The sequence below is a fragment of the Grammomys surdaster genome, unplaced genomic scaffold (genome assembly GCF_004785775.1).
Source record: "Grammomys surdaster isolate TR1022 unplaced genomic scaffold, NIH_TR_1.0 125950, whole genome shotgun sequence".
Classification (NCBI taxonomy): Eukaryota; Metazoa; Chordata; class Mammalia; order Rodentia; family Muridae; genus Grammomys; species Grammomys surdaster.
The window spans coordinates 3,811,334-3,827,936 of record NW_021620771.1 but is presented as its reverse complement, the minus strand read 5'-3'; the positions used below and the strand labels follow the sequence as shown (position 1 = coordinate 3,827,936).

At 47.9% G+C, this 16,603-nt stretch overlaps 2 protein-coding genes across 4 annotated transcripts in view; one reads left to right on the top strand and one right to left on the bottom strand.

Moving 5' to 3' along the window:
- Nucleotides 1-7,758, top strand: part of Tsen2 (tRNA splicing endonuclease subunit 2) — a 34,694-nt gene extending 26,936 nt beyond the window's left edge. For all 3 annotated transcript variants that reach the window (XM_028753484.1, XM_028753483.1, XM_028753485.1), the window contains exons 8-12: nt 466-604; nt 4,034-4,070; nt 5,349-5,460; nt 6,309-6,398; nt 7,345-7,758. In XM_028753484.1, the coding sequence (XP_028609317.1) occupies nt 466-604; nt 4,034-4,070; nt 5,349-5,460; nt 6,309-6,398; nt 7,345-7,404 (438 nt within the window). In that variant the 3' untranslated portion in view covers nt 7,405-7,758. The remainder of the gene's footprint in view (nt 1-465; nt 605-4,033; nt 4,071-5,348; nt 5,461-6,308; nt 6,399-7,344) is intronic.
- Nucleotides 7,759-14,845: 7,087 nt separating this feature from the next.
- Nucleotides 14,846-16,603, bottom strand: part of Mkrn2os (MKRN2 opposite strand) — an 8,159-nt gene continuing 6,401 nt past the window's right edge. Inside the window, exon 4 of the mRNA XM_028753571.1 lies at nt 14,846-15,425. Within this exon, the coding sequence (XP_028609404.1) occupies nt 15,203-15,425 (223 nt within the window). The 3' untranslated portion in view covers nt 14,846-15,202. The remainder of the gene's footprint in view (nt 15,426-16,603) is intronic.

The following is a 16,603-nucleotide window of genomic DNA, read 5'->3' as shown; positions in this document are numbered from 1 at the left end:
GCCTCTGCCTCTGCCTCTGCCTCTGCCTCTGCCTCTGCCTCTGCCTCCACCTCCCGAGTGCTGGGATCAGAGGCATGTGCCACCACCTAGCTCATGCACATAGTTCATCTAACCACGTATGCAGGGGCTGGACTGTGGCCCAGTGGTAGAGCACTCGCCCCAGCATGCACAAGGCCCTGTTGTGCATACCCAGCACTGCAGAGGGGAAAGAGTATGATTAACTTAAAATGACCCAAATTACTAAGGTTGCTTGTGTTACTTTCTCTGAGATGGACCTCACAGTAGCACCAGTGTTGGGAATGGCCACACTTAGTGCTTGCTGTCTCATAGATAGGCAGTGTGGGTTAGGTCTCCTGAGTGAGACCTAACATTGCTGCTGCAGTACTATGCTAGTCTAGATGTCTACTCCCTTACTGAGCAGGAGTAAATAAATGCAAACTAACATCTCTTTTTTAAAAACTGTAGGAACCTCTGACAATAGTGAAGCTGTGGCAAGCCTTCACTGCAGTCCAGCCCTCCTTCAGGACCACCTACATGGCCTACCACCACTTCCGAAGCAAAGGCTGGGTGCCCAAAGTGGGGCTCAAGTACGGAACAGATCTGCGTGAGTAGCTCTTGCTCTGTGTGTGTGTGTGTGTGTGTGTGTGTGTGTGTGTGTGTGTGTGTGTCTGTGTGTGTCTGTGTGTGATGTGAGGTCAGCCCAGTTTGCTTGGGGGGGTCGAGGTAGCTATCTGTTCTATTGATACCTGCTCTTTTTTGGATGGGATGGGTTAAATCCAAAGAATGAGAAGGCCGCGTGTTGGGCAAGCCTACTGGCAGGCGAGACTTTCCCAATCCTGACCAAGAGTTCTATGGCGCCTGCTGCGCATCAGCCATGAGCTTGTGTGGCTTCAGTCAGGTCTGTTTTCTTGCAGTTTCACTTGCCTCAGACTCTGAGTCCTGGAGTTATGATGATAGGCCAGCACGGTACTGTTCGTTCCTGTGACACTCCTCATGGCTGCCCTTTGTTATTCTGTGTGCCACTGTCATTCCTTACTGCAGTGTGGAGAGGAACGGCCATGTACCCTCACTGGTTTTCAGTGCCAGTCACCCTCATGACCCTCCCCACCTCTCCTCCTCGGTGGGTATAAACAGTCAGCAAGTGTGGCTGGATGATCCTTGTTGAAGGAGGCACAGCTGAACTCTCTAGGGAATTGCTAGACTCAGGGGACAGTCACTCACAACACCCAGAATCATGGGATAGTCCTCAGGGGGCACCAGCAGCCTTGAAGGTCTTTTCTGACAGTGGTTGGTAGGTTGCTATTGTGCCCGTCCCTCTAGGGGGAAAGCCTCTTTTGTGTCTTCCATCCTGGAGGTTACCACAGAAGGCTGATGGAGTGAATTGGGCTCAAGATAGCTGTGTTGGTCCCAGCTCATGTTTGTGCAGGGGATAGCCTTGCTTTGTTTCTTTTTGACTTTCTCTCATTCTCAACCCCCACCCCTCCCCGGTGATTGCAGCCACTCTACCTACCTAGTGACTCTCCACCATCCTCATCCTAAGGGGGAAATGTGAGTTGAAGCAGTCAGGGAGGCTGTCCGCTGTGTTAAGAGGCAGTGTGGGTAACAGAACTCTTGGGTCCCAGCTACCTCTACCTCGTCCCACCTGCATGACCACAGCTGGTTTCTTAATTGGCCTGAGCTCTGTTTTATCAAGCCTTGGGATGTTGATAAAACATCTTTGTAAAGCTCTTCTGAGAAGGACTGGGTGAGTTGTGCTCACATGATTCACGATTTAGTCAAAGCGTGTGGTGCCCCAGAATGTGGGGTAAAGATGCAATTTGGTGCCAGACATGGGCAGAGGAGACCTTTGTTTCCCTTGGATGCTTTGGGTTTTGTTTTGTATCTTGATTTATTTATTTATGTATTCACCATTATTCTCTTCAGACACACCAGAAGAAGGCGTACCATTACAGATGGTTGTGAGCCACCATGTGGTTGCTGGGAATTGAACTCAGGACCTCTGGAAGAGCAGTCAGTGCTCTTAACCACTGAGCCATCCCTCCAGCCCTGTTTCGTATCTTGAAATAGAGTTTTACATTGCCCAGGCTGCTCACACAGTTGAACAACCCTCCTGGTTCAGCCTCCTAAGTAGCTGGACTACATGTGTGTGCCTCTGTACCCAGCAATGCCTTCATTTTAGAATGTTGAAAACCAGTTCAGAGAGGCTAGTAACTGGCCTAAAGTCTCACAACCTGGAGTGACAGAGATTGACAGGAAGAGATGGTCCTGTCCACCTTATTCCCAGTGCTTAACCCCAGATCACAGAGAGCTGTTTGGATGAGTTTGGACGTTCACTTCATGGGAACTGAGTTGAGCTGAAACAGTACATAGGAAATGAGTGGGCAAATGGCAGTGTGACCACAGAAACCCGACCTGAAGCAGCAGCTGGCTGAAGGGGTCCTGCAGTGTCCCAGGGAGTCCCAAGCTGGCTCCAGAATCACAGTCTCAAAAAAGGAAATTGTGTTCATCTCTCAAGGGAAGCAAGCTTTCCTTGATTTTCCTCTATTGGGGAGCAAGGGGACAGCCAGGGTCACAGGGCTAGCGCATGGCAGCAGTAATGGCAAAGCTGTGGGTTACTTTAGATTTCAGCCTTCAGGGCATGGCCATACCATCCATTGTTCATTTATAAATGTCAGGCCTGGGGCTCACCCTACCACTCACTTTTATTTTCCATGAAATCCAGTGAGCATCTCCAGGTAGCTCCAGATGACTGACAGGTGCTCGGGGTCCTGGGCTTCATCTTCAGCACGGGCCCTCAGGGTCACTAGATAAGTACTGAGTTCTGGACCCAGGAGTGTTGTGAGTCAACCCACATGTGGCACAGCTCAGAGCCAGGCCCTGCTGCTCAGGGACTGAGAACCTAAAGAAAGCTAGGAAGACATGATGAGCAGCTGGCCAGGCCCGCCTCCAAGGGGTCCCTGCAGAGGCCCAGGCTCCTTCAATGAGAGGCTATTTTTGATCTCTACAGACTGGCTTCACTCATGTGTCAGATCCCCATGAGAAAGGCAGGCTGGTAACTGGGTGGGGAGTGTGTTAAGGATATTTTGTAATTTCTTATTTATTTACTTATTTGTTTTAGTTTTTATTTATTAGTGTGTGTGTGTGTGTGTGTGTGTGTGTGTGTGTCTCAGGTTCACATGTGCACATGCCATGGCGAGGACACATGTGCTATGTATGTATGGGCACTCATACGAAACGTTTTCACTTGCTGAGACTTTGCTGACACCTGCATGTAACTGTGCTGTGTGTGACGCCTGTAAATGACTACAGGTAAGCATGCACCTGGAGACCAGAGGAAGGGGTCAGGTGACTGTCCTCTGTCACTCTTTAGCTTATTGCCTAGAGACAGGGTCCCTCAGTGAGCCAGAACAGAAGCACACTGTTTCGGGCAGACTGGCTAGCAAGCTCTCATAACCTACCTACCACCCCCTGTGCTGGGGTTTCAGGCATGCATAACTGCACCCCACTCTCTTTGTGTCCTCGTGCTCAGACAACATATGCTCTCACCACACTTGACTAGCCAAAGGGCTGGGAAGTGGTCGTTGACCTTCCTGGAAACTGCATCTCCAGTGCCAGGGCAGCAGCAGGCGGGGCCCACCCTCACTCTGAGTTTGGTTGATTTGGAACAAGTCACAAATGCAGTACATTGTATGGACTTAATGTTCTGTCCACCACTTCCCACATATGAAGAAAGACAAGGCCCACTTGTAGCTAGGAATATGGCCTGGGCGGGGTGAATCCCTGGGCTCAGTCTCCACACCAAAAGAAAATAAAAAAGAATGACTTGTACTTAACTCTGGGAGTTGCTTGTGGAGTGAACGAGGGTGTCTGGATTTGGACAGCAGATTTGACTAGCTTTGTCGTTTCTGGGGAGAAAGAGTTTGGCTCTGAAGCCAGGCTGGGGCCAGAGAGCAGAGAGCCTCATGAAGAGAACTGGGTGTTGGCTTGCTCTGGGTGGTTATGATGGCCTAACATCTCCTTTCTCTCTTTGCAGTGCTGTATCGGAAAGGCCCTCCATTTTACCATGCAAGGTTTGGAAATTTTTAAATAAATTAATAGAAAGGACACAAGGAAATATCTGACTTTAGATTTAATTTTCAGTGTCTCAAAGGCAATTAAAAGTCATATGCATGCCTGTAGACCCAGCACTCAGGAGGCAGAGGCAGGTGGATTTCTGAGTTGGAGGACAGCTAGGGCTACACAGACAGATTCTGTCTCAAAAAAACCAAACCTCCCCCATCCCCCCAAAAAACTGTTATATTCCTGGGACTGAAGAGATGACTCAGTGGTGCAGAGCACCGGTTGCTCTTCCAGAGGTTCCGGGTTCGGTTTCTGGTGCCCACATGGAAGCTCACAATAGGAAGATCCAGTGTCTTTTCTGACATCCACAGATATCAAGCATGAACATGGTGTACAAACACATATACAGGCAAACACCTATACTTTAATATTTAATATTTTTAATAACTTTTAAATTTTGTATGCACTGGTGTTTTGCCTGCATGCATGTCTATCTGAGGATGTCTGATTCCTTGGAACAGCAGTTACAAACAGTTATGAGATGCCATGTGGGTGGTGAGAATTGAACCCAGGTTCTCTGGAAGAGCAGCCAGTGCTCTTAACCACTGAGCCACCTCCCTAGCCCAAACACCTATACTTATAAAAACAAAATATATCTCTTCAAAAAGTCATGTTCCTGGCCAAGTATGGTAACGTGTATCTTTAACCCCAGCACTCTGAAGAGGAGACAAGTAGACTCTAAGTTTCAAGTCAGCCTGGTCTATATGGCAGATTCCAGTTTAATCAAGGCTACATAGTGAGACCCTGTCTCAAAACAAACAAACAAACAAATCTGCAGGCTCTAGGCTGACCTAGGGTGCAGCTTAGTGGTAAACCGCTGGGCTCCATGCTCAGCACTGCAGGAAAGCACACTGGCCTTGTTACACTGTCCACACGATGAGTGAGGGTATCATGGATCTGTGTTAAACACCAAGTTACTCTGTGTATGGTCCTCAGAACATCCAGGCAGTATGAGTTTCCAGACAGTTGCAAGAATTTGCAGCTTTCAGGTTAGGAAAAATAGGTCCATTCCTTACTGTCAGTAGGCGTGCATTCAGCCTGAAGGGTGGTAGCTTCCCATCTGGTTGGTCATTAGTTGTCATTATTTGGTCGTTAGTTGGTTATTTGGTGGACTAGGCTTTTAGCAGCAGATGATGTGAGGTTCTTCTGTCTCCGTTCTTGGTAAGACACGCCGTTCTCCGAACAAGTTGATGGTGTGGCTTTTCCAAAATATCTGTCTTGTCTTCCAGCTACTCTGTCATCACTGAGCTCGTGGATGACAACTTTGAGGGCTCCCTCCGCAGGCCTTTCAGCTGGAAGTCGCTGGCCGCCTTGAGCAGGGTCTCAGGGAACGTCTCTAAGGTAACAGGCTAAGCCTCACTGCCACTTACATGGCTCCTTTGCCTTTTTCTTAAAGTCAGGAGAAATTTTTTGTAAATGGGGATATAGGGGCTAGAGAGGCGGCTCTGTGGTTAAGAACACTTGGCTCTTCCAGAGGACCTGAGTTCATTCTAGCACCCACATCAGACAACTCACAGCGCCCTATAACTCTAACTCCAGAGGATCTGACGCCCTCTTCTGGCCTCTGTGGGCGCTGCACTCACATGGTGCACACATAGGCACATAAACAAAAATAAGTTTGTTTGGCTTTTTTTTTCCAAGTCATTTGGAGCTCAGTAGCTAAGAGCTCACACTGCTTTTCTTTCCAGAGGACCAGAGCACCCACACCAGCCATGTGACTCCAGCTCCAGGAGCTCCAATGCCCTCTTCTGGCTTCCACGGGCATCTGTATTCATATGCACTTCCCTACACAGACACACATAATTAAAAATAAAATAATAGAGAGTTTTAATTTATTTGTATGGCTGAGTATCCACTCGTAACCCCAGCACTTGGAGAGTGGACACAGGAGGATCATGAGACTGAGGCAGCCTGGTCTTCCCTTCTCTATCTACTGTGGCACAGCTATATGGTGGCATGTATAGTGCAGTGTATATTTTCTACCTTGGATATGTAAGCAGCCTGTCTCCTTCACATCCCCACATCCTCTCCACTGTTGTAAAAGCCAGGGAAGCAGGAGGTGTGTCCTGTGAGTGTGCACACTGCAGTGTACACAGGGACGAGTGGGGGCACCTGCTCCCCTCCTCACACACTGATACACGCAATGTCTCTTTGTCGAATATGGAAACTGTGTCATCTTTTCTGGGCAGGAGCTGATGCTGTGTTACCTGATTAAGCCCTCTACCATGACTAAGGAAGACATGGAGACCCCAGAATGCATGAAGAAGATTCAAGTTCAGGTGTGTGAGTCCAGAGGCAGATCCACATCATCCAGAGAGTCTGCACCCTCTGCAGGGAATGTTCTTTTTCAGTGACAAAAGCTGCTTCTGGCCCTGTAAAGCTCTCTCACCTTTTTCCCACTGAACCTGTCAGACTCTACCCTCCAAAGCCTCAACCAGTCTATCTGTAGCTTTCCTGTCTCCAGCTGGGTTGGCCAGTTCAACAGCCAGGCCAGGGTCTCCACAGGTCTCACTCCCAGAGACTAGCAGTCCCTCCCTCCTCGAACTTCTTACGTGACTTCCTTCAGTGCTGAGAGTGGAACACAAGGCCTCACTCATAGTAAGTGCCTGTTCTGCCACACACACCTGAGCCTCACACACCCACACATGTCACTCCTTTGCTCCTGCATTGAACCAGACACCCTCCAGTAGTCCTGGCTGCTTTCCTCTGCTGGGGCCACCAAGTTCTCAGTGGAGTCACCACTGTGTGCTGATGTCTCTGAGCCCTTCCCCACTGCCCGAAGCCCTCAGGACTTCATCACCACCTTAGCTTCCCACACAGCCTGTGTGCCCTCCCTGGTCCCAGTCAGATGTCCTGTCGGCCTCCAGGGCCTCAGTGGCACCTCCCTCCATGTGTTCTGATCTTCTCCAGGTTTGTGGTTCATAAAACGTCAGTGTCCGCTTGTGACTTCCCATGGCTGACTGGTAGGTCCCAGTGTGTCCCAGAGCAGGTCCTCGCTCAGGTTGAGTGCCAGACTTTACTGCTGCTGTGTGCTGGGGGGTGACAGAGGACAAGGTTCCCTGTGGGGGTTAGGGTTACACCTCATGCTTTCTCCACATCTTCCTCTTTCAAGACTGGGAAGGGAATCCCTGCAAACCAGCAATCTGTGGCAGGCAGCTGTGACATCATGTGCTTGGGACTCTCATTTCCGTTTCTGAAGTCCAGCCCTCTTCTACTTGGTTGCAGGAGGTGATTCTCAGCCGATGGGTTTCTTCCCGAGAGAGAGGTGACCAAGATGAGCTTTGACCTCCATCCCAGAGTCCACAGTCCACCGCCAGCTCCAACTGTGTGGCATCAGCCTGTCCCAGGGGAGCAGCGGCACCTTCGGGCATCACGAGACCCCATGGTCTGTTGCCATAATAGAAAAACCTACTCCTGTGCTCAGCTCACCCAAGGACTTCAACCAATTCCCCACGTGACTGGGAACCCATAGACAGTTTGGAAACCTTGAAATACTGAGTGGTCGGTGCGTTCTCAACTCATTATTCAACAGGTTGGTGCGTTGAACCAAAAATTATGTAGTACTGGCTATAGAAGGTGCATCTTGCTTTGGAGAACTTCTTATAGAATAAAAGTAAGAAGTGAAGGTCTCTGAGAGAACAAATGCAGTTAACGTTTAGCAGAACATGACGTCATTACCCTCTTCCCTTGGGTTAGAGAGCAGAGAACATGTTGCCTGAGGAGCATGTAGGCATCTTAGTCAATGTTTTGTGTTGCTGTCATGGAATGGCTGGTGCTAGCTGGCACATAAAGAAAAAGAGCTTATTTGGTTCATGATTTTCATGGCTGGAAAATCTAAGCAGCATGGCACAGGTCTGGCACTTGACAGCATCATAATATGCCGGAGAAATGAAAAGAGATATGGACCAAAAGGAGAGATAGGGACGGGTCTATGGCTCTCTGATCAGTCTCTGGGGAACTAACCCACCCTTGAAGAACCATAATCCCTTACAAGGGGAAGGTAGTGATTTGATCTCTCCCTTGAAGAACTTGCCACCACCCCCCAAGCACTATTAATGGGTAAGTTAAGCTTCAACATATCTTGGTGGGGATGGCACACATCTACAAGATAGCCAGTGGGGATGTGAACTTAGTTGGTGGTTCTGTGAGGGTGGATTGAGAACCACAGCATGAGTCAGTGAAAGTGGAAGAAAAGTGTCTGAGGTTCACCCAGGTCCAGGCTCAAGAAGCTGGCAGGTGGTGTGGACACTTGGTCTCCAAGTAGTCTGCTGAAACTGTTCGGAAGCAGTGATCTTTAAAAAGAAAACAGGCGTGTTTGCTAATTGCCGTGGCCCATATCTTCCAGCTTCCTGACTTCATGCTGTCTGCTCATGGGTCTGAATCCTAGATGAGAGCTCTATACAGGCCTCACTCCCACACACACACACACACATTAGGCCTAGGGACCTGAAGATCGTGTGCAGCAATGCAGCTCCCCAGACCCCCATCGAGCACAAACGGATGCACAGAGATGCTTGCCCCTACCTCCTAGTTAGCATTTTTACCATCATGGCTTCCCTCAGGCTCCAGAGCAGAGATTTCTTGTGGCTTCTTGTTTTGAGTGATTACTTTTCAGAACTTTTAAAGTCAAACAAAAGTTTGAGGAGCCACGCTTGAATTTCATTCAGTCCTGCTCAGAGCCTGGATGCACTGCAGCTGGAAATCTTTGGGTTTTTTTCTTTTAGAATTATCTGTTTTATTTATGAGTACACTGTAGCTGTCTTCAGACACACACCAGAAGAGAGCATCGGATCCCATTACAGATGGTTGTGAGCCACCATATGGGTTTTGGGAATTGAACTCAGAACCTCTGGAAGAACAAACAGTGCTCTTAACCACTGAGCCATCTCTCTAGCCCCCAGTCAGAACTCTTCCAAGAGTGTTGTCACCCCGGCACACACCATCTCAAGTCCCTCAAAGGTTGAGTGACTCCAAGAATAGACTTCAGTAACAGTGTGTGTGTGTTTGGGGGCGGTGGGGCTCCTGGAGCAGGCCCCAATGATACAAGAAGTCCATGGATTTCCAAAAAGTTTTATTCCCATGGTGTGGTAGTTGGATCTTGATGTGCGTGCCCCCAGTTTAGCCAGGGGAGAGCTGGCTTAAATAGGGGAAGGGGAAGAGGGGCTGAGAAAAGGAATAACATAATTGAGCTACACCCCCTGGCCTTTAGGTAACTCATGAATATGGAAATCTCTCCAGGCTGAAGCCTGTAGTCACGCCCTCTACCTGTAGGTGTGGATGATGATGCAGACCTCTCTGGGAGGAGCTGCTCTGAGCCAAACGTGACTGCAAAGCGCAGGTTAATGGGAATGTAGGCTGCGTGTAGGGGTCTGGAATCCGGGGGCATGGGGAGATGCTTGCCGTCCCTACCAGGCAATGGTCACCTGTTGGGTCTCCAGCTATCTCAAACCCAGTGCTCTACCGGAGAGACCAAATCATCCCTTCACGGCCCTACAGCTGGTGGAAAGCCCAGGAGAACTAAGGTATCACTCAACACAAAAGAACAAAGCTGTGGGGGAGCATCCTGGGCCAGGTTTGGGCACAGTGGGGAGCAAGCCTGCAAAGTGGGGCCTTGGTTTGACCCCACCACTGGGGAAGGGCAGGGAACAGAAGGGCAGTGTGGCAGAGGCACCATCTTCTCAGTTGGTTTGGTTTAGAGCTGCTGGGACTCAGGCCTTGCCCATGCCAGGTCAGAGTTTAGCACTAGTAAATCCCCAGCTCCAGAAGCGGCCTCTATTCAAACCTGTGTGGAAACATTTCTTCTTTGCATGTTTGACTTGGACCTTGTACAGCAAGCCATTACTATAGAGCCTTGTGGTGCTGGACTGAAACACATCGGGGGAGTTGATTGAACACCACCTATGGCTTCCAGCCAGTAGCAGTGTTAGCTTACCTTTGGAGGACTTGTGCCTCTCTGAAACAGATGTGCAGTACGTTTGTTTAACTAGCCCAAGTTTGCCCAGTGGTGGCAGCGCACGCCTTTAATCCCAGCACTCAAGAGACAGAGACAGCCAGATCTCTGAGTTTGAAGCCAGCCTGGTCTACATAGCCAGTTCCAGGACAGCCAAGACAAGAAACCCTGTCTCAAATGAATGAATGAATGAACAAAAGAATGAGAAATGAAAAGTCCAAGTTAATCAAGATTAGAAATTTGCCCTATGACAAAGCCACCTTCAGGAACTTTCCATGGGTGAGATGCCATAGCCTACCTCAGCATAATTGCCTTCCCATACCCTTCAGAGGCTCAGGCTCCCAGGAGTCTCTTCCAGATGGGCTTTTAGTAGAAATGCCTTGAAGGTCAGAGGACAACTTACAGGAGTCAGTTCTCTCCTTGCACTATGCAGGCCCCAGGGATCGAACTCAAGTTGTTAAGGTCAACCGCAATTGGCCTTTCCTACTGAACCATCTTGCCAGCTGAAACTTGAGATGTTTAACCCACCAATTTATCTTAAATATTTGGGTTTTTTTGGTTTGTTTTTGTTTTTTGAGACAGGGTTTCTCTGTGTAGCCCTGGCTGTCCTGGAACTCACTCTGTAGACCAGGCTGGCCTTGAACTCAGAAATCCATCTGTCTCTGCCTCCCAAGTGCTGGGATTAAAGGCATGTGCCACCACTGCCCAGCTATCTTAAACATTTGTTGTTTCATAAATTACTGAAAGGTTTAAAAGCTGTTTGACCATTGCGAAGAGTAGAAGGATCTCTTACCTGAGAATACATAAAAGAAAAAAAGCATTCGTAAACCTGTTAAAGTAATGGGTGGTGTATGTAGTTCCTTTATTTGAAAGGCTTCTAGTGCTTAAATAATTGGCATCTTCATGTGCATTTTTGAGAGCAGAGGATACAGTGTTCTGCTAGGTGTCTCCAGCTGGCCTCAAACTCCTCCTCCTGGTCAGCTTTCCCCCATAGAAAACTGAGTAAGTTTCCACACCACGTTTGTCAGCGTTAGTCCTTCCTAAAGTCTGCCCACATGTCACACATGTTGGGTAAGTGCTCAGCCTCTGACACCCTCCTGCCCCTTCCCTTGGCATATGCTGATAAAAGTCTAATCAGAAAGTCCAAGTTCACATTTCATATCAGTACCAGGGGCATGGATACCCTCGGGAATGATGCTCTCTCTGAGCCTCAGTTTCTTCATCTATGAAACGGAGTTAGGGGCTGGGGAGATTTCTCAGAAGGTAAGAGCACTAGCTACACAAGCATAAGGACCTGGATTTGAATCCCAGCACCCAGGTACACAGCACCCAGGTACATAGCACCCAGGTACTCAGCACCCAGGTACACAGCACCCAGGTACACAGCACCCAGGTACACAGCACCCAGGTACAGCCAGGCTTAGCTGCACATGCTCTGTAACCCAGCACTGGGATAAAGATAGGCAGATCTGAGAGCTCTTTAGCCAACCAGCTGAGCCAAAATATCAAGCTTCCAGTTCAATGAGAGACCCTCTCTCTACCCCAGTTGGCTCGGTTTCCAGTGAAGTCTTAGCTGTTGTGTGGTATCTGGATGAGCAGTTTTATTTTTCTTTAAAGTTCCTGAATTTATAAGTGCAAATAGTTGGTATAGAGGGAAGTCTACTCCCTCTACCTCACCTAGCAAATTACCCACACATGGGACAATTGTATCGTGAAACTCATGATTTTGTATGCTGATCAAAAAAATAAATAAATATAAGGTAGGGTCTAATCCAATTTGTGTCCGAAAGACTCTCAAGAGCTCCTGGGAAAGCAGAAGCCATTTCCAGACTTAGAGCCTATGATGGCTAATATGAGTTGATTGTCAACAGAATCTAGAACCACTCAGAAGACAAACCTCTGGTGAGAAAACTCATCCTATATAGTGAGCCACACATCCCCATGGGCTAAGGTCCTGAACTGAATATAACGGAGAATTCCTGGCTGCAGGTCCAGTGGGCTCACCTGCCTCTGTGACTACCCCATCACAATGGACTGTATCCCTTTAACCAAGAGCCAAAGTACAACCTTTCTTTGTTGGGAGCAAATAAAAGGAACTTGTCTTAAGTACTACCATTTTGACTTTGGACTCCATTTTACCTAAGCTGACCAACTCTTTCTCTAAGCAATAGTTCCCTAAAACATAATGCCTGTTCCCAACAACAGAAAGAACAAATGAATTTGACTGGTTGAGCAGAAAACATGTTCAGTGTCAGTTGACAAGGATGGAACACTTGGGAAAGTCCCTAATCCCCGAGTTCTGATGGGTAAACATTATAACTGTAACTTGGCCCAGGTGCATTTGGGCTCATAAACCCTGCTTTAGCCCCTACTTGCTGATGCCGAAGAAACAAGACTCTCAGATCCTTGTCTGATGGCCCTGATTGATCAACAACTCTGCTTATGTGATGGGAATAATCTAAGAGTAAAAAGTAATAAAGAGTGGGCTGTTTGACAAGCCCACTATTTGTGTTTCTGCTTGGATGGAAGAGTATCCTAGGACTCGGAAGCCCAGGAACCATACAGCTCTGAGGGGAGAAGGTATCCCAGCAGAAGGGCATCCTGAGACAGGGGCACAGCTCTGAGGTGGGACAGTGTCCCAAAGGAGGGGCATCCTGAGACACAGGAGCTCAGGAACCACACAGCTCTGAGAGGAAAGCTCTTCAGCAGAGGCTTTGCAGCTCCCAGGGGAAGGTATCCTCAGCTGAGCTGAGGATCTCAGACACCTCAGCCCCGCTCCTTCCCTTCTTCATAGCTTCCTCCAATGAGAGAGTAACACCAGGCAGAAAATCCCATAAAAGAGATTTAGTAGAGGGCTCGGGGTGTGGAGGGACAAATCTAGGGATGGCCGCCCTCTGCTCCCAGGAGTGGGCAGCAGAGAAGTGGACAAAGGCAGGGCTTATACAGGATTTCTTAGGGGGCAGAGCCTTCAGGGCAGAGATTTCCAGATTGAGGATTGATGTGATTTCAGGTCCTGAGCTTGAAGAGCTCAGGGATTGGTGGGTTTTCCTGGTTAGGGATTAGTGCCTTTTTAAACCCCCTTTTCCCTGCACTGGGCCCATGGGTTATGGTAGAAAGACCTTCCTGGCCTCAGCCAGCTTTGACTGAGGTGCCATCTCTGTGGAGCTGCTGGGGAGGCTGGAGAGGAGGTGTGCCACTGTAGACAGCAGTGGTGGTTGACCAAGGCTGAGGTGGAAGATGTCACCACTGTGGATAGCTCCTTCTACGGCAGGAAAAGAGATGCATCACCGTGGACAACTCCTGTACAGGCTGCAGGATGAGAAGACATGTGCTGCCATTTTTGTCAGCTTGTGCAGCGGCATCTTACTACAGCATAGGCTGAGGTAGTCAAGAGGGGCTGACCACCGCTTTAATGGCGTTTGTGTCAGCAGCTTAAGGACCACACTGGCATTTTCTCTCCCTAACTGGGTTTGTCAAGTATTTTGTCATTGCTTTGAGGGAAGCAACTAATATAATTGTCATCTATTTCCTGTGTTAACACAGCCCCAGGCCAGGGGATCTCAGCAGTCCCCAAAAGACCCAGACAGCTGAGGAGTGAGTATGGTGAGTCAGGAAAGGAATTTCAGTGTGGCCAACACTGAGGACACATCTAGGACCTAAGCTTTGCCTGTGAGGCACTAAGAACCATTTTAAGTAGGGAAAGAACATGGCAAGCCAAGTGCTCACATAAGCAGCCATGGCTAAGGGCCAGGTTGGCCACTGGTTGTTATTACTTGAGGGGTGCAGTTTGGGTGTCCTGTGATAAGGTATTTGGTGTCCTCTGCCATGAGGCTTCGGGTGTCTTGTCTGCCGTTTGGTGTTGGGTATGCTTTCGTGGGGTGTTGGGTGTCCTGCTTTCAGTTTGTTCTCCCTAGAATTTGAGATCAGCTAGGGAAAGAAAAAACCCAGAGAGAGGACAGGCCAGAGAAGAAATGAAATATGTTAGAGTTGGGCTCCTCTGTCAGAAGGCAGAGGAAGGTGGGTGAAGGATAGTTTCAAAGGCGTTTCTCCTATATTTTGGGATTTTGTTGTTTTAATTTTAAGTTATTATTATTTAATGCATACGGGTATTTTGCCTGATGCATCTCCACCATGTGCCTGGTGCCCACAGAGGCCAGAAGAGGATATTGTTTCCTCTGGAACTGGAGTTACAGCGTGGTGAGGTGCCATGTGGGAGCTGAGAATTAAACCAAGTCTTCTTCAAGAGGAACAGATGCTCTTAATGGCTGAGCCATCTCTCCAGCCTCTGTTCACTTCATTTCTTTTTTGTTTGGCTTAGTATTCTTGACACTCCAAAGGTTACTGAACAGGTTTTCTACCGCTTGGCTGCATCCCAAGCCTTCCCATGAGTCTTCAGGCGCACACATAAGACATGCATATGCTTTCAGAATCTGCATCTCCTCTCCCTCTCCCCCCCCATCCTTGGCTCCCCTCTCTCTGGTCCCTCCCTCTTTTCATTCACATCAAAAAGTAAATGTGCTCAGTTCAAATTAATTGATACAAAGTGTTTTAGATTAAGCAGATTTTTAAGCAGATTCTCAGCTTAAAAACACAACTGTTGGCCGGGCAGTGGTGGCGCATGCCTGTAATCCCAGCACTTGGGAGGCAGAGGCAGGCGGATTTCTGAGTTCGAGGCCAGCCTGGTCTACAGAGTGAGTTCCAGGATGGCCAGGGCTACACAGAGAAACCCTGTCTCAAAAACCAAAAAAAAAAAAAAAAACACAACTGTTGGAGAAATTTAGTTGGAATGAATTTTTTTTGAAACTCAGGGCAATTTTATTTATTTTTCTTAAATTTGGGGTGTGGTACAGGGGACTGGACCTAGGGTCTCTTACATGATAGGCAGATGGTTCTCCCACTGAGCTATATACTCTGTGATTTTATTCATTTTATAAATTTCTATTTACTTTCATTAATCTTATAATTTTTATATAATAAGCTTAGTAGAAAACCATATACTTTTTTTAAAAATTACTCACAATTAAGTACAGTTATAAATCTGCAGTAGTTATAAATCTGCAGTACCATTTAAAGGCAGCAACCCGAAATGTACTGTCTCAACGACCATCAGATGCAGCATTTGGTACAAACTGCTCAAGAGGGGCTTGTCACTGTGTTGGGATGGTCAGTCACATGGAAGCCCCTCTCCTCGATGGCCCTGTAGAGTGTGATGTACTTGGAAGCCAGGCGTGTCCTCGGGATCACGTACTTTTCTGTGAACACGCTCTTGTCCAGCTGTTCTTTGCCTTCCATGGCAAGGATGCAGTTGATGAAGGAGAGGGCAAAGGTCAAGCAGTTGTGGTGATTCTCTTCATACCTTGAAGAAACGAGACTCAGTGAGGTAAGACAGTCATCCCTGTTTTCCAGGCTGGCCTTGAACTCCTGACCTCAAGTCCTCCCACCTCAGCAGTGGCAGGATACCTGAGGCCACGATGCTGGCCCCTAAGAATGCTAACATTACAAGCTGATCAGTGGTAGAGGCAACTGCCACCATCACAGACAATCTCTGGGATTCACACGGCAGAAGGAAAGAACCAACTCTTTCAAGTTGTTCTCTGACCTGCACACATGTGGCTATGGTGCACACACACACATACACATAGAGGCAAACAAAATAAATGAATACAATGTCATACAATGTCATTTAAAAAAAAATTTTTTTTAACAGAGACCAGACATGGAGCTCATACCTTTAATCCTAGAACCGAGGAGGCAGAGGTAGACAGATCTCTGTGAGTTCAAGGCCAGCAAGGGCTACATAGTGAGACCCTGTCTCCAGAAAAGAAGAGTGAAGATGGAAAAAAATGAGAAATTAATCTCACTAAAATAAACAAAAAATGGAACTTAAATATTTTTACACTGTAAACAATATTTTAAAAATTTTAGAAGTGCCACACAAAGTGGTGCCCAGCATTTCAGGCTGAGACAGGTTGATCTCTAGGAGTTCAAGGTGAGACTGCTCTACATAGTGAGAACCTGTGTCAAGAAATAAAATTATACCAGGCAGTTGTGGCACATACCTTTGAACCTAGCACTTCGGAGGCGGAGGCAGGCAGGTATTTCTTTGTTGGAGGCTAGCCTGATCTACATAGTAAGTACTAAAACAGTCAAGGTTATGTAGTAAGATCTGTATCAAAAAAAATAAGTGTAAAATTATGAAATATAATAGGATTTTTCTGTGTATGTTTTAAAATCTCATAACTGGACACAGTGACTGTTAGCATTCAGTCTAAACTCCACCCCCACAGTTACCTGGCTACAGCCAGGTATGCTCCTCCCCACAGTTACCTGGCAACAGCCAGATAGGTCTGGCCCACTATAGAAGGGGCTGCTTGCCCCCTACTCTCTCTCTTGATCTCTTGCTCTCTTGATCCCTCTGTCCCCTCGTCCCCTCCCCCTTCCCTTCCCCTCTCTCCACATGCTCATGGCCAGCCTCTACTCCTCTACTTCTCTCTCTCTCTCTCTCTCTCTCTCTCTCTCTCTCTCTCTCTCTCT